The 21,999-nt window shown below is 43.3% G+C and overlaps 1 protein-coding gene across 4 annotated transcripts in view; it reads right to left on the bottom strand.

The window, feature by feature from the left end:
* cux1b (cut-like homeobox 1b) overlaps positions 1-21,999 on the bottom strand; it is a 68,406-nt gene that overhangs the window by 22,979 nt on the left and 23,428 nt on the right. For 3 of the 4 annotated variants that reach the window (XM_046072964.1, XM_046072965.1, XM_046072966.1), the window contains exons 4-15: positions 18,190-18,268; positions 15,597-15,734; positions 13,292-13,415; positions 10,715-10,791; positions 10,268-10,334; positions 5,803-5,851; positions 3,898-4,002; positions 3,291-3,479; positions 2,992-3,050; positions 2,557-2,599; positions 2,262-2,358; positions 155-955 (exon numbers count right to left, since the gene is read on the bottom strand). In XM_046072964.1, coding sequence (XP_045928920.1) covers positions 155-955; positions 2,262-2,358; positions 2,557-2,599; positions 2,992-3,050; positions 3,291-3,479; positions 3,898-4,002; positions 5,803-5,851; positions 10,268-10,334; positions 10,715-10,791; positions 13,292-13,415; positions 15,597-15,734; positions 18,190-18,268 — 1,828 coding nt within the window. The remainder of the gene's footprint in view (positions 1-154; positions 956-2,261; positions 2,359-2,556; positions 2,600-2,991; positions 3,051-3,290; positions 3,480-3,897; positions 4,003-5,802; positions 5,852-10,267; positions 10,335-10,714; positions 10,792-13,291; positions 13,416-15,596; positions 15,735-18,189; positions 18,269-21,999) is intronic. The other variant, XM_046072967.1, reaches the window with a different exon arrangement.

Genomic DNA, 21,999 nt, shown 5'->3' with positions numbered 1-21,999 from the left:
AGAGAGAAAGAAAAAGAAAAAGCTAGTCCATATTGACAAGCTAATCAATGGCTCTGTGCAGGGTTGTACACACACACACACACACACACACACATACATGACACACTCTCACACTCATGCACACACAGACGCATTAAAAGATACACTGACTCACCTCTCTGCCGTCCCTGGATGCTGCGCAGTGCGAGGATGTTCTGCTCATCGGCGAGGAACTGCCTCATCTTGTGGAAGGGCTCCTTCCCTCGGATGGTTAGTTTGTTCCACGGCTTTGGTCTGGCCAAGATCTCACTAACCGAACCCTGGGACAGTCCCAGCACATAGTGGCCAAACACACGCTGGCCAATGTTGTGCTTGATCAGCTGCTCTTTCACCTGCCGGGCAATCTCTGCTGTGTCCATGTCCTCCCCATCCAAAATACTTCCTGTTGTGGCATCAGAGTGGCTGGGTGACGGGGATGGGGCGCTGCCAGCGGTGCTGCTCCCGTTAACAGGAGCCATGTCTGGGCTGGCTGGAGGCGGCTGGGGGCTGCTGGCCGCCAGAGGGATGGCAGCAGATCCAGAGCCAGGGGTGGAGGTAGGGATGGAGCTGAGGGTTGGGGTGAAGGGGGTGAACAGTAGAGCCCCACTGGGGATTCCAGATGACTCCTGCAAGGCTTTGGAGTAGAAGGTCTGGAGCAGCTGCCGCTGGATCAGGGAGTTCAGAGCCATCTTACCACCCACCAGAGGGAACACAGGGGAATAGAAGTCCTGTCCAATGCCCGTAGGAGTGAAAGGGTGCGTTTCGCCGCTGGTGGTGGTGGTGGCAGTGCTGAGGGGGTCCGTATGAGTGCGAGACAGAGGGAGCTGGGAGGAGGAAGGAAGAGAGGGAGGGGGAGGAGGGGTTGAGGAAGAAGGGTCGCTGGGCATGGTCTCCTCCTTCGGTGTGGACTCTTCTGTCCCTTTTCGCCCGGCTGACCCTACAAGAAAGGTCAAACACACCATGCATTATGGGGGAGTCAACAAAAAAGGGGTTCCAAAAAGAGAGAGAAAAAATTAACAAAAGTTGAAAGTTATCTTAATCAAGTCTTTTCCAAATTAGTGAACTTTGTTTTCCTTTTTTGCCAACCCCCCCAGACAAAGTGCCCATGCATTTGTGATTTCAACCTTTCTTGTAAGCCACAGCCTGGAAGAAAAAAAGGACAAACAAAACAATTGACACTGTGCCACTTAGGCAGATTAGCTTGGCCCTGGGCAGAGTCTCTCTCTCCCTCTGTCTCTCTCTCTCTCTCTCTTCCAGGCGAAGTGGAAGTAAGTGGACAGGGTAAAATGATGTCCTTAGATAGCCAATACACCATGCGAATCCTCTTCAATGCTGCTGTGGCGTGTTCCTAAATACTGAACTAATTCCACTGTAGATGCAGTATAATAGTCTTTAGTTCATAAAAAACACATTGGAAACAAATTGGAGCAATAAAACTTATAAACCAACAATTTTCATGACTGAACAGAAAACATGCATGTCACAAATTACAGAGTGTACAGCTCCACTGACTGAATAAAGGCCGTATTCCACTTCTTTCTTAAATATTATACGGATTACATTTTTACATTCACCAAAACAAACATAAGTAACTACTAGAATCCATCTTGATGATAACCGCTGGGAGAAATATTATTCTAATGCATAACCATTGAGACTTAACATGATTGAGTAAGACAGTAAGCTCCCCTTACTGTGAATGTTAATCAATTCAAAGCTATTCAACTATTCAAGCCTAAAGCCATGACATTTCAAACCCATAAACACTGTTGCAGAGGGCAAGAGTCCTGATGTAGAGGCGATAGTATGGTGTCCTCATTTTTGTGTACTTTGTTACTGTTCAGGTTGACCTCCTGCTGGGGTATTCAAAGACACCACATATGCATTCTCTTCCTCTCCATGAAGTGTGGGACTAAAGCAACAACATGATACCATGCACCAGTACCATGATAACATTTTGCATTTCTTTTGGATACTAAGGACACAAAATTGCAAATCATTCCAAAAACATTAATACATGGTTAAGTATTCTCAGAGAAAAAGAATCTACATGCATACATACAGAATGTATGCATTGCCCTGATGCAATCTCTTTACAGACTTACCTGCAGCTGAGCCCTCATCTAAGATCCCATGAATACTGGACTCCCCTTCTGTGGCCATTCTTTCCTTTTTTTGCCGACAGTTTGGCCAGTGTTGATGAACACAGTCCTGACTATAACCTTACATTTGAGCAGACTTACCGCTGAGCTCAGTGTTGGCAATGCGCAGAGCAGCGCTCTCAGATTGAAGACTACGGTTCCTCTCCAGCAACAGCACCTCCAGAGGTTTGGATGAGTCCTGATTGAGGGGTGAGGTAGAATGGAAATCAAAAAACGAGACTTTTCAAATTGACTTTGCTCCGGCCTGGAGCTGCAAAAGTTTATTTTTACTGATCTAGTTGTTATTACAACTTAATTACTAATTACTGCAACATCATGTATAAAGCTCTAGTGCTAAAAATCACTCATGTCTATAAATTATAGCTGTCACATTTACCTGCACAGAGTCAGATGTTCCAAACTCCACAGACTTGAGGATACTGGGGAGGGGGGGGGGGGAGGCGAGAGAGAGAGAATCATTCCATATGAACCCCCTAGTAAGACACATGACGCACACACACCTACTGTGTAGCATGCTAGCATTTCCATTTCTGTCTCTTTAAGGACAAAGAAAGGATAAAACGACAGAGGGTCAGGGGGAGAGAGACACACTATAAAGCTACAGACACAAAAGCATCACCTTCATAAGGGCAGTCAATTGAGTTACACATCTTAATTGAAGACACGCATCATCTTTAACATTGTTAAAGACATCAAACGCATGCAATAAATAGATCTGTGCTGGACAGACAAAAACCCATGAGCGAGTGAGCATGCATGCTTGCGCGCACACACACACACACACACACACTCTTCTGTGTGTGCTCCTCACCTCAGCTCCTTCTTCACCTCCTCATAGTCAGCTTGCTTCTGCAGTTTCTCCTCCAGTTCCTGTAGATTACAAAGAGATGAAACAACATGAGAATGAATAAAATAATAAAAGCAATCCTTGGATCTTTATGTGTCAGTTACTTATTTCAGTGACTCTAGATAAGAGAAAAGATCGAGGAAAGGTGTGAACATAGTTACAGGTGTGATCAGAATATGCAACAAAGCAGGAAAATATTCAGGAATACAGAAATAGTCTTATTAGAAATAATTAAAAACTGCAGCTGTGTGATCTGTTGGTACCTTGAGAGTGGCAGTCTTGCTGCTGAGCTGCTGCTCAAGCTGTGTGATCTGGGAGTTGGTGGTCTCTCGGAGTTTGGTCAGGCTGGCCTGCAGTCTCTGGACGTCCTCCACCAGCTGGGCGGTTTCCCTTTCTTTGGCCCTGAGCTCTGCCTCCAGACTTGAGTGGGATGCCACCTCTGCTGCCTGTTCCTAAAGGCCCAAGAAGACAGAAGTTTAATCTAATGAGCAATATAAACTTTTTAGAAGTATTTATAAAATCACACATACAAAGTCCAATAAATCACTACAGCAAACCGTATTACTATGCCAGATTATCATTTCAAAAGGCCTCCTCCTTTACATCAGTAACCAGAGGTAATTCATCAACCAATCACAACCAACCAACAAAGAGGGATTGATGAAGCAGATACTTTGGTGTCGCAGTCGGTCTCCAAAATCACCAAGTCTCACCTCTGTGGTCTGTTGTACAGTTCCATTAAATCAGTTAATCAATACACCTATTGCCAGCGTGGCAACCTTTCCTTGGAAATCAATACATAAGTCAACAAATCAATGCAATATTGGTGACTCCAATCCAGTAAATTAGTGAAGCAGTGAAATGTGTTACCGTGTCAGGGTCGGCCTTGGCCGGGCTGCAGAGCTGCAGGGATTGGCTACTCAAGGACAGCTGCTCTTTGAGTGACTCCGCCTCTCTCTGAGCCGTTTCTGCTCGCTGGAAGGAAATAAGGGAAAAGTTTCAAGGAACCAAGGCGAATTCTTTGTATGTGTACTTTGCAATTAAGCCGAGTCTGATTTTAGAGAGAAGTTGTTGGTGATGCAATGGTAACAATTATTATCATCTCTCTCTTTGTTAACTTTTGCAAAGTATACAGTTGAAATCTCTACATTGCACACGCGTTGGTCAAGTGGTATTCCAAAAAGGTAATTACAATGAAGGACTAAAAGGTTTCCAACACACCATCTTCTACCAGCCAAATGTGTGTGTTTCTGTGTGTGTCTGTAAGGAAAAGAAGCCCCTTCCAGCATAAACAAATATATACAACAGGACAGAGAGAAAGTAAGTGTGGAATGATGGCCGGTGGCGGATTTTTCCTAAATTGAAAAAATGAAATTAGTTCCGAACATTGACATGATACCCGATGCCTCGTATTTATGGCCAAACTGCCATGCTCCAGTTGGGACTCATCCGCAACACCGGGCCAACTTGCCATCATTAGGAGTTATAGGGAGCCGATTCCACAGTGTTCCTAATTGCAACCATATTGAGAGCTGTTATTGACTGGGTGGGAGTTGGACTGCTAGTCGCAAAAGAAAAATCCTGTTTTCCATTTTCTCCTTATAAAAGCGTATAAAAAGTCTGTGACTGAGCTGGAGGCCATGCTGTCATCCTCTGTAAACCTCAAATCAGAAGTGTGAACAGTGTGTGAGTGTGTGTGTGTGTGTGTGTGTGTGGCATTATAGTCGGAGCGCTAGCCTTTAGGCTAATATTAACATTACATGCCTATGCTACCCCTTTAGCCGCAAATCATACTCTTGGGCTAATAATGAAAGTTAACAACAATGACATTAACAGATACCACAGGAATATTTACAACACAAGGGCAGAGGGCGAGCTAGGGGGCTTTTTTTTCAGCTGGTTGGGTTTAGTAGGTGTGTAATAAACATGTAAAACAAACAGCAGCCCTCACAGTGATAAGCAAGTCATTATTTGTTAATGTAAGCCACATTTAATAGATTCTGACCAGATAAGAATATTTGTATTATTAAAAGGATAAGGCTGATGATGCTCCACTCTCAACAAATCCCATAAAAAGAGACAAAAAACCAACAGTGTGTTAGTTGCTCAATAATTTCCAACTTTCCCATCATCTCTCAGCCCCAAGCCTGTTTGTGCCTACTGAAGAGGTAAAAGTTAGAAAGGCTCAAGATTTTCATTTTTAGAAAAAAGCTACATCATTTGCAAAAACACCTGGGCACTGTAGTTTTAACAAACATTACTCAAAATAAAAAAAACTTTGTATTTATTGCAGACTATTTTCAGTTGCAAATAAACTTAATATTTACAGCAGCAGGACACTGTATGTCGGATCAAGTAAAAAATAAAAATAAAAAACCTCTACAGTGCCCAAGTTCAACGTAACGTTAGAACGATTCAACCAGTGCAATTTTGTGGCTCATTGATGGGTTTTTAATAGTTTTTGGACAAGAGTGGAGCTCAATGGCAAAGAGGGAAGGGCTATTTCAGGCTTTATGTACGCAGACAATACCTGTTAGTAGAATACATTTATTGTTGGTTTTCACAGCATTTGTTGACAGAAAGTAAAAATATATACTAGACTAAATCAAATCTACGTATATCAGTAAACATTTTTCCTATGCAACAATTTTATTTAATAGATTTCAGTCAAACAACTCATTTGATTTCTGTGTATTTTAACAATAAAACTTGTGGAGCCTGGTGTGTTGGACAATTCGTACAATGCTGTGTAAAAATGCACAGTTAAGATGTTACCTGATTGGCTCTTTCCAGGTCTGTCATCACCATCTCAATCTCATCGGCCCTGAGAAAGACATTTACTGTTATTACATGGGATGTGGCAGTGCTTTTAAGAGACTGAAATACAGCACACAAATAAAAACAAGGAATGGATGAATGGATAGATGATTCCCAGGAAGAAAAGTACACTTTGTGTGTGCGAGCGATTGTTCAGAGAGAACACATTTAGAGAATGGCGGTGTCGTTTCCATTAAGCTACGGTCTAAATTTCACCTTAATCCATTGATTGTGAACTCCATAACCCAAACAGCTTGTATGTGTGCGTGCATACATGTATTTAAGTGTGTGTGTGTCTATCTGTGTGGGTGTACACATGTAAGCCCCTAAACCCGGGCCACACTAAAACAGAGGGATTACATTAATAGAGCTCTAAGTCCTAATACAGCAGACTAATCTGCTATGAAGCTGTGTGATTGTGTCTGACTAATGGTCTGGATGGAGGCCATGGTTCACCTCTCACTTGCTAGAGGTCAGACAGCAGGAATACATCCCCATAATACCAAATATCATTGGACTTCGGAGAAATAGTTTGATAACCTTCTTTTCATGAGTGACGTGAATACTTTGCTTTTCTGCAAACAATGACAGATGTGGAAGAAATTTCTGAGACAGGCACGAAACAATGCTGAACAGAAAAGAAATAGTAAAATGTTTGCATTAACTTAATTTCAGGTTATACACCCACGAAATAATTGCCTAATATGATTACTCTGTCTGTTAATTAGTTGTCAGTGTGTTTGTGTGTGCAACCCAGGATAAATTAAGAATAAGTTTTACCGTATGAGGAAGTTACAACAAATGAATGCAAGAAAATCCTGAGAAAACTTGTTCAGTGTTCAAAGCAGTGCAAAACGCAAAGTGTATGCATGTGTGTTTATTTAAGACATTACTTGCTGATAAGAATATATGGGCGGCATTGAAAGCAAAGATGTGAGCGCATAGGTGCACTGCCGCGTCCATTAGGACCTTTTGATTTCACAGCAATCTTTTGATAGTGAACCCAATAACCCACACAGCTTTTGTATTTGTGTGTCACAGTATGAGAAACAGTGTTACGTCCCATAGGCTTGAGTACTACTGATTTGAATGTGTTTAACAAAACAGACACAGTTGATATTAGGTCAACATTGTGCCACAGGCAATGCAGCAAAAAGAATCAGATGTGGGTGGGAGAGCTTTTCACTCTCCGCTTTTATTCTTTCCCTAACAGTTAAAAGGATCTAGTATGCATTTAAGCAACATAATAGTACACTACCTCACCAGCTTTTATCCTGTCTTAAGCTATAGTGTGCGGGAACCACGTGCGCACTCAATCGCACTCCCGTACACACACACACACACACACACACACACACACAGAGGTCAGAGAGCCAACAAGCCAGAAAAGCTTGTAATGGAGAGCGTTTATGGGTAGTAATGCAACCCAAATACACCAACGCTCCTGCTCCAAATGTGATCATTTAATCAAAGTACAGATGCACAAAGTCTTCTTAAATAACCTTTGGATTTGGCTGTATTTGGGAATTATAAAGGCAAAGCTAGAGGCTGAGGGCCAAAGCAGATCACAGGGAAGGGATTTTCTGCATATCCTGATACAGTCAGTCAGTCGCTGGGCAGGGCAGGAACTGTCCATGGCCAGCGACTGCACCCAGCGGAATTAATTCATCAAACACTGAACAGTAAAGGGAGGGTCCTTTGTAAATCGTAAATCCTTATTTTATGCAACCAAAACATACCTACAAAGATCTATCGAGCAGCCACAGGGAGGAGCTATAGAGTAGATGCACAGCTGCACTTGAAAATCACATACACCACACAAACTCTTTTGTACCATGAAAGCCAATGGGTGCACCCAGTGACATCAGTACTGTAGGACTTCTGAAACAAGCCCAGAGCCTCTAAGCCCCTACTGTACTTCCTCCATCACAGACAGGCCTTTTCATCTCTTATCATCTTCTTTCTCTTGCTCCTCACTCAACCGCTCCTTTTCTTTTCAACCCTCTGCCTGCCTCTATCCTTTCCCCTCAGCCCGTTCCCTTCCCCTTGCCGTCCACTTTTTCTTCCTTTCATCTATGTTTTTCCCCTTCCACCTCCCCTCTCTCATCTTTCGCCCTCTCTTCCTCGGCCTCTGTCCTCAGTGCCAGCAGGATATTCCCCAGATTTAGATTTTCATTTCCCTCCTCTATCACACTCTTATCCCCTCTTCTTCGCGGTAGCTTCCAGCCCGACTTGCTTCTTGCCCTCTAGCTTTCATCACTCCATTCCTTTTCTTTCCTTGGCTTTCTCCACATTGCATTTTCACAGCGTGTTACCTTGGGGATTTCAAGGAGGCTTAAAAAGAAGCTAGCTGCGAGTGTGTGTGTGTGTGTGTGCGCCATTTTGTGTTTGTGTGGGCTAAAGATGGACACAGGAAAAGCCTATTGACTGTTGCCTAATTATCAGCAATTAAGTGGTTCCCCCGAAATGGTATCAAGCCTTTATACAAAGATAAAGCTACACACAAACATACAGAGGACACGCGCACACACATACACAGCATCCTGTGGGGCTGGGGATCAATATATCATTAATCTTTAACAGGGACTAAACGGGTAAAACGCGGCCAGCCAGACCCTCACAGCGCTAACACAGAGAGGGGGCTACGCTACATCTTCAGGCCCGCCTCCCGCTGACGCTCACACACTCGGGGCACTGCAACATCGGCCAAATTCTCAGAAAGTGTGTGTACGTCCGCACGTGTCTGTTAGTGTGTATTTTAAAAGGCAGATTACCCGAATGCAGCAAGAGGATGGGGGATTTGTCACGCAATGTCCTCCTTAGTGGAAACTTTAGAGCAAGTGTGTGTGTGTGTGTGTGTGTGTGAGTGTGTATGTGTGTGGAAAAAGTGCATGATATGTATGGCGTTTGTGTTTAGCTGTGCCAAAATATATGCAGTCAAAGGGTTAAAAGTTGTGTTCAGCCAAACACTGGCGATTTGCTCAGTCAAGCAGTAAACGGGGGAAGGACTCCAAGGACTGGGAGGGTGCAGGGTTAGAGAGGGTTTGTGTGTGCTTTAAAGCGTTGCATTAAAATTTCAGATCACAGCACGCCACATAGTCAAGGACCCTGACTGCCTCAGGCTCACGACGTGTTTGTGTGTGTGTGTGTGTGTATATGTGTGTGAGAGAGAGCGCGTGTGGATGTTGCCCGGCATGTGTTTATTAGCTTCTGTAAGCAAATGGGGCCTACTATGTGTGTGTTTTCAAAATGTGTTTTCTTCTGACATAATGGGAACAGACAAGGACGGAAAAAGGAAGAAGGAAGTGTTAAGAAATTAGAGAAAGTAGAGGAGCGGTGCAATATAGTCATGGGGAAAGAAACTAAAGAGGAGGGGTCTCCTCCTGATGGACTCTGAAACCTATTGATTAGTGCCATTACACTGCATGTAATATCTTCCTGTGGCCTTTCCTCTTACACTCACAAATGTAGGAGATAAAAGACAAAGTGTGGGAGTGAGGGAGACAGAAAAGGGGAAAAAAAGTATTGCGAGGGAGAGAGAAGAGAGATCGATCCGTTTTTAACAGCCAATCAATTTAACAACTCTGTTAATGGAGAAACACAGCAAGTTTGGAGCTTGGTAAATGGGGTGGGGGAAAACCTTAAAAGCCAAGTTGATACTTTGCCGTATTTTGTGTAAGGGCGCATGCAGGATGCCCTTGACCATTTTTTAAACAATTTTGCATTTAAAGAAAGAGTTCATGTTTCAAGGAAAGTGTGGTCTGTTATTGCAGCGCACCAATTCCCAATAAAACACCATGAAAGGCTTTGTTTTTATTCTCAGAATTTTAAACTTTATGAATGTGGTTCGGATGCTGGAGTTGTTCTGGTTCCCAGCTACTAATCCTGAGGGAACGAGGAGTGTGAATGTCATAAAGTGCCACTTCACAGTGTGGAGTGCGGACATGGAAAAGCTTCTGTTCTCATCCTTGCCACTACTATAAGATCAATAATGATAGATGCCCACAGCTCAAGTAATTGAACCCATCCTATTTTACAGGTCCTGTTAGAAGCATGTGCGGCTTTAAGTCAGAGAGTTCAAAGTGACCCTCGTCAGCCTCACCTCTCTGTCAGGACCCTGATGAATCCGAGAGCGCTTTAGCAGACGCCAAATGTACAAAAAAAACACAACTCTATTTTGGTCCTTGCTGTGGCGGCAGAACGCATCGCAATCCCTGTCAGTATTTACAGTGCGTGGGTAATGCTGGGATTTGGAGGCTGCCGAGCGTTGTGGGAGACAATCCAGCTGTTAGGGAGAGAAGGGGGAGTTTCCAGGCAAGGAGATTCACTAAACAGGATGATTATGTCAGGGACAGGACTATGGAGGAGCCAGAGGGGAGAAGTCACCCACAAACACACAAACACACACAAGCAAGACACGTACTTTGCTGTGGATTCCTCGTCATACTTTGTCTTCAAATCAAAGAGCTCGGCCTGAGTTGTTTCAAGTGCTGTAAAAGACGAGGAAAGAGTCTGTTGTCAGCTTTCAACTGTAGAACTCAAATCCAAGTATGGAAAATACTTTTTAAAGGTTGTGAAAAAAAAAATTTCAACAGCTTCTTCTTATGAGCAAAAGGCTCATTCACAAACACTCAATTTCCTCTGTTTGTGTTTTTCTTTCTGCTTTGAGGTGACAGTTGTGGAGCCATTTGCTTATGTTTCCAGACAACTGTCAATCTGATCAAACTACACCCGGATTAAGTTCAACTTCACTAGGGGTGTTTTTTGCGAATTTAATGAGAAGAGACCAAATTTTCAAAAATACGTCTGCTATTTTATCTGAGCTGGTTAAAACAGTACCCAGGTGTGTAAAGACTGAGTATGCTGGTACCTGTCTGTAGGGACTGGGCCTTGTGTTCGGCCTCTTCCAACCTTGAGGACATGGAGTCCTGGTTCTCCTGGAGTTTCCTATAGAGGCAGCCAGAAGGCAAGAAAAAGAAAGCAAGGAGCAGAAAGTCACAGATAGAGATACTGAGTCAGTAAATCTTGGGTTCACACTTTGTGGCAACTATTCTCCATTTTCCCACCATTTCTGAAGTGTTTTCCCCACTAAAATCCTCCCAACACAACCCACTCCTCATTAAGCAGCCCTATTAGGCAGGAATGTCTGGCCACTGGGGCACACTGCACCCGAGGGGAGAGAGAGAGACAGAGAGTGAGGGTTGAGTAAGAGAGGGGGAGGGGGCGACAGAAACCACAAGGATAAAATAGATTCATTCTTAGCATATAAAAAGTTGGGCTCTGCTGAGAAATTGCCACTGCGTGTAAAAACATCAATAATCTAGCACAAAGACAGTCTTTATGGCACTCTTTGATGCCCCCCTTCTCCGCCAATCTGTCTCTCCTGTCATCTCTATTTTTCTGCCCTCTACTTCATCCTTTCATCTCTCTCTCCCCCTCCCTCCTTCCCTCACTCCTTGCAGGATAAAATGCATCAGAGGTGTCATCCATTTACTGCCCCTCTCAGACACAGGAAGTCAGCTCTCTGCAGACAGGAAAGGGCCCATAAAACACTGACGTAAAGGAAATACAGTTGGACAATTGATCTTCTACTGTACGTCTGAAAGGGGCAGCTAGCTTTAACACGGCAAACAAAGATGACTGACATGAGGGGAAATATGAGATCTGTCATGTACATTTAGTAAACACAAATCTTATGAATCAACTTCAATTGGGGCCAGAGACTTTGATCAAAATGATCATGATGATGAGAAAGGATTTCTTCTGAAATGTTTTAATGACTGTAATGGTGGGTGAAACAATCCGTAGCATTCGTTAGCAGTGCTTCGTGCTTTGAAATTAAAGCAGAATGTAATACAACTATAAGGAAGTGATCTAAACTACTGACAAATTTCTTGAGAAATCTTTGACCATAACATAAAACGTTAACCTATATGCAGGTAAGAGTTGCTGAAAAGACATTGAAAGCAGTATTCAAAATACTGCTATATGATCAACCACCACAGAAAAATGGGAGAATATGTACCAATTTACTTTTGAAAGGACATGTGTAGCCAACCATCTTTTTTGTGTGTTTGGGGCAATTCAGAAGTTTCTCCATCACTTAGTATTACAGCTGAAATAATTTCAAGTATATTTTCAACTATATTACGTTCAATTTTATTATATCTGCATGGAGTGTGGTGTAACACTACGCTCTCCATGCTGTGTTGTTGAGCTTGACGACTGACATTATGATTTTAATCTTTTGATTCAGTCTACGGGTTTTAGAAAATTGGCAGTGCTTCATTTCCTAGTGAAGATATATTCTCAGGTTTGATCCATCCATCATAGCCTTTAACTCCTGCGCACTCTCAGTGAAAATGTGCTGTCTCTTTAAGCCCCGAGGCTGCACCGGCTAATCGTATGAGTGCTCATCATTTCGACTCTGCACATGTTTATTTATGCCTTTAATTTAAAATAGGAACACATAGTTATCCAAGAGAACTCCATTTTAAATCTGACAGGTTAAATCTCCACCTGCAAACTGAACTTAATGGTGGATTCACGTGATAACTTAAACTAGCCACGATCATATTAGTCTGGAATAATGTAGGAGAAAAGGTGCCCCAAGTCTGTCGTTAAGTTAAACAATATGGCTGCCTGCACCTTGGGTAATTAGTTTAATGATGTTTCTGTTGAATGGGCTCCTTCCTTGGGAAAGGACAGTATCTGAGTGACTCATTCAAACCTTTGTAGGTCTTGATACGTTTCAGTAGTCAGAATAGTTTGTTCATGTTCCTAAAATATCTGGCAGCAATTTTAAGCTTATTTATTACTGCCACAGGCTTCCTGTGTATCTGAAAATCACACATTTCAAAATGTCTTGAAATGGGTTTGAAAAGGAAGTAACCTATTAAAATCAAAATATATTACTTTGTGTCAAAATAAAGACCTAGGCACAATTTTTGTCATTATAGTTATTTGGTCGATTTTATTCAGTTACTGTATTTTTTCAGTCACAATAGATAGCTGTGGCAGGACTTATTTCGAACAAAAAGGATGAAATGTATTGCGGTAAAGACAGAAAAGAGGAGTCTGTGTTGGTGTCTGTGTTGATTCCTACCAAGGCAAGAATGGCAAACACCCACATGACAAAAATGTCTTTAATGGCTAAAGTTATTTTCCATCCCTGCATTCATCTGCAAAAGGAAAGCAATAAGCAACAATTTGTTGATTAAACTGATAACTATGAGAAGAAGTCCAATGACTATGAGCTAAGAAGAAATTATTAAGTCATGAATAGCCCTGCTACATAAATTCAGAATCTTTAACTTATCATTCAAAGATTAGAATGATAGCAGTTCTGCCTAAGGGCACAAGGACCCAAAGGTTTAAAAAGGCAAAATGCAGAGGTTATTACTTGAAACACAGTGGCTGTAGCACACACACACAAAAAAAGTTGTACCTCTCCTTCTCTGCATAGTCGTTGTGTAGCTGGAGATGCTTTTCTTGGGCCAGGTTCTCAGCTTGATTTTTCAGAGACTGCTCGTACTCACGGATCTTGTCCTTCAAGGCCTTAATGGTCACCTCTGGAGGAGGAAAGAGCAGAAAGTCGGGCGATGAGAGAAAAGGAAGGAAGAGATAAAATACTAACTATTTTAAATTATATAGAAAACTATATAAGACTAAAGAGGTTCCATAGATATAATAAATGGTGCTGATGACAATAATGCTTTTGACGAGTGGGTTGACCTTTGCCTAACAAACAGCGTTTAATATTCCGCATTCTTCCTTTGTCAGCACTGACGAAGGCCTTGGCCCCCATGGCCCCTGCCTAATCTTTACATTCATGACTGGTATAGAATATTCAACTTTCACCAATGGTAGATATGCTGTATACATTAGGACTGCATTAGTGCTGAAACCCCATAACCTGCTGACGGCCAAGCTCTGTATGGGGCAGCTTGAAATAAATCTAACACATAACTGGGGTAATAAATAGGCCTCTGTGTATGTGTGTGTGTTTCTCAGAGAAAGATATAAGTGAGTGAGACAATGATAAAGAGTATTGCTGTTTGCTGCCTTTGACTGAGGGCTCTTAGCACTTTGTGTGCATTTGTGTGTGTGCGCGCACGCACGTGTGATTTAAACTCCAGTCTCACTGCTCTGACACATAATCAATAGAGGAGAGTCCCCTCAGAGCCCTCTTACCCCTTAACTGCTTAACTGAACTTTAAACATTTAGGTTGCGGGGATCAATGGCCCCTGCACTCTTTGCATGTGTGTGTGCATGCGGGGCGTGTGTGCAAGTGTGCGGGCGGGTCCATGTGTGTTTAACAGGAGTGGGAGTTCCACAGTGTGTTTTGGGGTTTAAATATCCCCCATCTATTGAGGCGGGAAGGAGGGATAAAGGATGAGGGAACAGGAAAATCAATGGCAGAATGGAACCCTGCCGCTATCGAGCTGTTCCAATTAACTCTCACTGAGGAAAGGGGGATTCCAAAACATTGGCTGCTCGCTCAGTCACTCCTCCTTTTCGACTGAAATTACACCACTTTTATTATCGCTTCTCACTCATCTCTCTGCCTTTGTCAGTTTTTCCATCTTTCTTTACCCTGAGGTAGCCTGTCGTTTTTTATTCATGACACCGTGCCTCATGTTTTTTCCCCCTGAAAACCTATTTGAAAATGTAAAACCTTGTACATTTTTTGTGTTTTTAAAAGATTTATGAGGCATTAAAATGTGTTGAAATGGGGCCTCTTCCTTAGAAAAGGGCTTCTAAATATGTTTCTTTGACCTTATATTTGCACAAAGTTGTCTACATAACATCAACATGCATAATAAAAGTGAGGTGACCCTTATGCATAATGGTATAATTACAATCCCAATATTCTTACTTCTTAAATACCTGTTTTTGACAAGGAAATAAGGACAATTTGTACTTAAAGCTAGGGTAGATTATGTTGGAGAAAAATGCAAGAGACAACTAGATTTTTAAAGAATCCAACCAATAACATCCCAGCCCCTCCCTTCAGGCCTCCCTCCAAAGAGACTCCCACAAAACACATTTTTATACACAACGAGAGTACGGGCAGAGTGCGCGAGGGTAGACAGGCAGGTAGGCCAGCCAATCATTTCATTTATACTGAATGACAGAAAACGGATTTTTTTTTTTTCCATTTGTGTGTGAGAGCATTCGATTTATTGATTGTCGTCAGGAAAATATTGAGAATTTCAACAAATATAACAAAAAACACTTCTGAAATAAATGGCTTAGATTAGCTTAAATTAACACATTTTTACTCATGTTTACTTCTACTTTTGACAGTGTGGAATTTCTCAAATTATGTTTTTTCACATACACCAGGTCACTCTGTACTTTATTTCATTTCATTTATTTTTACAGGGACAACGGGCAATGATCAATATCACTGTAAATATGCCAGTGTTAGCCAAAAGGCAAATATTTAACGGTTGTCCCTTGGCCAGATGTTAAACCATCAATTTAAATACCAGTATGCGTATTAGTTCTCTCATTATCACTGGAGCTTCCTGCTTCACAATCTCTGCAGTTAACTGGTCATAAAATTAAGGGAGATGGAATATATAAGAGAATATAACATTAAAATACTGCCGAACTACACAAATACTTAATCTTAGACAGATGAAATTTTGAAATGCGATTATATGTGATTAATTGTGCGACCTACATCCATGACCCTCTCAAAGTCAGGAACATCCTAAAATGTGTGCCTCTGCATGTCTCTAACCTTGGTTTTTGACCTCTGCAAACTCTTTGTTGTAGTCCTCCAGTGTCTCTCGTAGTTTGGTGTTCTCTGTCTCAATGTCGTGCATCCTCTGGAGCTTCAGCTGCAGCTGCTGAGCCAGCTCCAACACAGGTACAGGATCTGGCAGAGATAACACACACCACGTTAACACACTGTAAAAGCAGATTACACAAACAAGGGCAGCGACGTGGCATAGTGAGCTAGGAATAACTACATTCAAGGCCCTGCGAGAGTGAGCGTTTGCCCTGGCGAGGCGTCCTTGAGCAAGGCAATGAATCTCTAATAGCTCCAAGAGAACTGTTCTGGAGTCCACCCTGACCTTTGATCTCCCTGTGGAGAATTACTGGATCCAGCAAGGTCCACAAAATATCATAATTACTAGCAGTATTATGATAAGGTGAAATGTACAGTCACTGATACATCAGACAGCTATAGGTGAGAGCTGCATCTGCAGAACTAATATTCTCCTCTGATTCAAAAACGCATGTGGTCTTCCATTTACCCATCTTTGATTATAAAGTTTATTGTTCAATAGTACATTATCCTCACATGTCTTATCTTCAACCCTTAACAGTCAAATTTGGATATATTGTTACTGGATTTTAATTCTTCTCAAATATTGATAGATCTCAAAATCCAGTATTGGTCAGGCTCTACAATAATTACTTACAAAGTGCTGTGTCCTTCACTGATTAGAAAGAAAAGAACGGAACAGAGATTTGGCCATAACCGTTTACAACACTAAAAGGTCATGGTTAGTGTTCACATTCTGTATCAACAAAACTTTATCCATAAAGGTTATTGAATGATACACTATCAGCCATTGTATCAACAGAAACTATTGCCGGGTTAAAAGATAAACTTTAAACGTTTTGCATGGGGGGGACAATGCGTCAACTGCTGACACAGCAACAGAATATGGATAAGTGATACTTGTAGGGAGACACAGACAGTACCATAGATGAGACACATTGAGATTACTGGGCTATGATCAGTTAAAGTGTTCGCTACGATTCAGCTTGAAAGTAAGAAAAAAGAGAAACATGGGAGCAGACAGATGGACAAAAGTAAAACAGGCAATGCAAAAGTTAAATAAGAGATTAAAGAAACAGAGACAGAAGGAAGAAAGACAACTTTCTGGAGGCATTTTACCAACATCTCTGTGAACACACAGCAGGGTTAACTGTCAGTGTGATGAAGAGAGCCCTGTCAGTCAGGCCAATCACATCTGATTGGTGCTCATGGGTGGCAGACTGGTGACAGGCAGCCAAGAGACGCAGGCGACGCTCATCAGCATGCCAGCTAAAAGAGCAGTTTGTGTGTGTGTTTATGTGTGTGTGTTGTACAGATAAGAGGAACTGACAGCTTACAGCTGGGGGTAAGGGCTGTGTGTGTGTGTGTGTGTGTGTGTGTGTGTGTGTGTGTGTGTGTGTGTGTCATGTCTGACGCAGTTAGATATCTTAACTATGCTAATGAGAGATCAGCGGAGAACGATTGGGGAATTTCATGCTGATTTTGTGCTGTCAAGGTGACACACCATGCAGGGCTAAGCTCTAACACACACACACACACACACACACACACACACACACACACACACCTTGTAACAAACACATGTGTGCACTTACAGAGTCTCATACAAGTACAAACTAAGGAACATGACTGTATGCCTGAATTTGGACTCCTATGTGCCTCGGCGCCCTTGAAAATCAACTTTCTCACCCTCTTATCAAACCCTTGTCCTTCACATAGCCCCCCCCCCCCTCCAAATCAACTGTACAGCCTGTTAAAAGCAGTTTGACTTGTGGGCCACTGGTGCTGAGCGTTCTCGCCAGACACCTTTAATCTAAAGCAGAGCACACTGGGCTGACTAACCAGGCCTTCAGCTGATAGAAGACAGAACAAAACACACTGTTTCCTCTTTCAAGACTGCTGCATTAGTCAGGCCGGTTTGTGTCTGTGTGCGTGTGCGCATCAGGCATTACATCATTGTCTCGCTGCAAGTTAAGAATAGCCCCGTCAGAGCTGGCGCTGACTTATTGGGAGCAGTACAATCCAAAGATATTACTGTAGGTCTATCCATGTGGGAATATGATGACCTCCTTACGCTATAGATGAACTCCTCTCTCGTTCCTACATACGCGCCCCCTCTAGGGGTCCCATACAGCTGAAAATCTCCATGAGTAGCTCTGTGACTGCGTGTTCTGTAGCACACTGTGCTGCATGTCCCTCCTCGGCCTCAGTGTGCTGAACGTGACTGCTCATGTGTGCACTTCGCAGCAGCCAATCGCAAGCGCACTTGTCCTCCATATCAGGACGCACCTTCTGTTAAGACCCTCTAAAGGCTTCACCAGTGGGGTTGAGATCTCGTGGGGACATATTAAGGCGTCGCACACGCCTGGATGCACAGTGAAGGAGCACCAGAGGGATGGTGTCGTGCTTTTTCTCTTCCCCTGCTGGTGCTGTCAAGGATAAGGGGGTCTTCCTGATCACGTTTTATTTTTTTTTTTAGACTCAGGAGGTGTCTAGACAAACACATTTTCACACACAGTACAGATGTTAAACGTGGTCTTACCTGGGACATCGATTATTTTCTTGTACACGTTCAAGAAGGCAGCCTCTGCTTCTTTACTTCTCTTACTCAACGCATCGATCTGCAAGGACAGAAGGGGGAAAAAAACAATGGTTAATTGTCAGTTACACTGCCACACATCTGAGTGTCACATCCATACACGCCAAAGGCAGCCAGTCCCATTAATTTCACAGTAAGACTCGTCTACATATCTGTCTCTCCTCACTATGCGTCGGTGTGTTACATGCGATCATGGTTGTCTTGACAGTGGCTGCATTGGTGTTTCCTTCCCATGGAGTCAGTTCAGCTGTTCAACCAATGACGGATGCGTTTCGTTTGCCGTGTGCCCGTGCGTGTCCACGTCTGTCTGTCCTCGAGTGAGTGTGCCTAAGTCCGTCAGTCGGTGCGTGCGTGCGTGCGCGCGCGCGCCTGTGTGCAAGCGTGTGTGTTCGTTTCCCCTCCAGCACGCTGACATCATTAAACAGCTGGCTCAGTCTTTCCAGCCACAGCAGGGGCAGATTATTCAGTCAGCTCTTAGCAGCAATACAGTGTGGATCCATTACTGATGCAGCCATTAACACAAGAGGGCACGGCATGCATTCCATCACTGATATTATTGAAATGGACAGCATTAGAACAGATCCATAAGAGATTAATTCTAAAATCATACTGGGGGAGAAACTTTTACACTGCTGTCAATGCTGAAACGTGAGGCAACAAGCTCCACTTCAGCCTGTGTGTCACACTTCAATATGAGAAGCAGACAGAGTAGGCGAAACACATCTGAAATCAAGTCTAAATTGAGGGAAACATATGCCAAATAAAGACATTCAGAGGGTGCTACTGTACTGGGCAGAGCTACAGCTGACTACTCTGGCTCATGCACTCAGACTAAACAGCCTTGTGTTTCTCTTCCAACTCCTCCAGCACACTCACTGAAAGAAAAGGAAAAAAGACAAAAGCCTATATAAGTCCAAATATAAAGTCTTCACATTCCCAGCCAAGCCAGTAGTGTAGTTGATGGGTGGTTTAGGGGTTCTTGCCACTGTAAACAGAGCGGGCTACATGTAATACTGCCTGGGCTCCTATGGGAACCTAATAAATCTCTTCACATGGCTTTGATTCATCTCTAGTTTTTTAGCCGCAAAACATCTGGCCCTGTGTAGGCTGGTGCCAGCACCCCTCCCTCTTCCCCCTCCCCCTTTATTTCTCTCAGTCTCTCTCTCTCTCATCCTCCCTCTTGTCACTTCCATGTTCCCTGACTCATTTTTTTCCTTTCCCCTCAATCTTTTTCAGTGTCAGTCTCTCTCACATGTTTATCTGTCACACACTCATGTCTAACTGGCATGTACAGGGCTCCTGTCTTGCTTGCTCTCTCTCTCTCTCTCTCTCTCCCCCTCCCTCACACACACACACACACACACACACACATACATACACACACCTCCATCTCATTCCCACATCATGCTGCATCATGTACTTTACCCCTCTTCATGCGCTGTGTGACATTGAGCGATCAGGATCCTCAAATGCAAGGCCACTAATGGGAGATTACTGATGATGTACTAATACCTCTCACACACCAACACCAAACCTGTTCATCAGTGTCGAAATGCGTGTCTATAAGAGTATGTGATCAAAGGCTCAGAGTATCACAACACGATCTCATGATGAAGAACGCTCACAAACCAACACAAAAAAAATAAAAAATAAAAAGATGTGCCGGTGAAGGAAGCCAACTGCGTGACTGTACAATGACTGGGCCAAGGTCAGTGGTACAGCAGCTTTATATAGACCAACATGGGAGGCAGGAAATAGACATTTAATGTAGGACACACCCTACAGTTAGAGGCAGGTTAACTGCAGGACCAGAGCCATTAGAAGACCACCCAGGATTTGCAAATACAACCATGCTGTTCCAAACTGCAGCTCTTTCAACCAATCCCAATGACATCTGCTATTACATGCTCCCCTGCCCCCATCCCACACAGAGACCAAGCAAAACAAATGAAGTGACACAAATGATACCTCACCAGTATCACTATGTTACCGATGAGAAGTGCTTACAATTGCAAAAAGGTATCTTTGACACACACACACACACACACACACACACACACACGTCAGCACCTTGTGCCACCATCACTCAGCACTGCCTCGCTCCCCTATCTAACCCATAGTGTGTGAAGGGCATCAGGCTGACCTGCGTTTGTGCGTGCATGGGTGCGTGCATGTGTGTGTGTGGCCCCAGTGGAGTCTGATAAGGTAAGGCTATGGGAAGCAGAGACTGAAGCCTTGGATAATGGAAAAGCTTATCTGATCGATGGACCAACAAGGAACACTGAGCATGCAACATACACACACCAGCACACTACATACACACACCAGCACACGTACACACACACCAGCACACGTACACACACACGTAACCCGTTTACCAAACTGAGGCCTTGTGGAAAACAGTACTATTATTGGTAATAATTATGACCTGAGGGCGTCCACCTTTCAATGACAAAGATTAAACAGAGTATCAAGACCTCCAAGTTCCTGGGCTAAAACTTTTTATTGTTCTATCTGGGTTCAACATTCACTTAGTAAAGATTCAGGCTCCTGGGCAAAATGTTTAAGGATGAGTTACTGTGGGACTTCCAACAGGAAGACCCTCTGATTTCTGGTACTGTCTTGTCCTTGATCAAAGCACTGAGGGGTAAGCAAACAAAGCCAGGCTAAAATTACACATTCTCAGAGCTACTCATGTTGTGGCATGCAAGTGCACAGAATAGTCGACTGATTGATGGGCTGCTCTAAGACTGGCGCGGGTGTACAGTATTATCTCAATAATCATAAGATAATGTCTTTCTCAGTTCCGCGACCACCCACTATGCGCCTCAGCGTGTTCTGGTGTGCACGCCGTCGAGGTGTGTCAACATGAGGATGGTGGAAACAGCTGACAAAGCCACAATTATATTGCTGCCGTTTCTATTCTCTAAATAGACTGCGGATCATCAGCAGAACATGGTGGAACCACTATAAATTACAGCATTTTTACATAACCACTGGCTGTGGTTGCTGCTCTAACACAAGAATATGGAAACTAACCCAGTGTTAAACTGTAATATGCTATGGCCAGTAGCAAAGCAGCCCTGTCACTATCCATTGAGATGATTTTGTTTGTGTGCATGTGTGTGTCTGCGTGCATGCTAGGGAAGAGATACCATTGGGCTGAATGTCCACCCACACCCACCCCAAATAACGCCCCAGTCTAAACCAGCCGCTTCCACTCCCACCCCCTTACTTTCACAAATGGGAGTGAACTGGAAATGCATGGCTGCCAGAAAGGAGGAGTCATGATGGAAATAGGCCAAAATGATGGAGGAGGAGATAAAGGGGAACGGTGGGAGTATAATATAGTGCGGGCACAAAAGTCACCTCTTATAGGTCAAGGTACCTAAAAACGTAGGGCGCAACACTAAATTGAAAGTAAAATGTGCCACAATAAACAAAAAGTGGTTTGTGATTCACCAGAACAAAAAAAATAATAAAAATAACCCCACTGAATCATGCAGACAAACAAAGTCTGAGGAAATAGCATTCGGTGAGTTGTGACTGGCTAGAGCCGGGGTTTTGTGGTGCCTTTTTTTTGCAGGATGCAATTTAAACACACCCTCAGGCTACAGGACTTCATGAATAGGACAGAAAATCAAGAGCAGAGCAGAGCGAAGAAAAGAGGGAGAGGAAAGAGGGGAAATGAGATAGTGGCAAGAGAAAGAACAGGAGATGGCAGGCAGGGAGAGGGGGGGGGGGGGGGGGGGG

This window comes from Micropterus dolomieu, linkage group LG17 (assembly GCF_021292245.1).
Source record: "Micropterus dolomieu isolate WLL.071019.BEF.003 ecotype Adirondacks linkage group LG17, ASM2129224v1, whole genome shotgun sequence".
NCBI classification, from domain to species: Eukaryota; Metazoa; Chordata; class Actinopteri; order Centrarchiformes; family Centrarchidae; genus Micropterus; species Micropterus dolomieu.
Note: the sequence above shows the minus strand (reverse complement) of the source record. Positions and strands in the feature narration are given on the sequence as shown.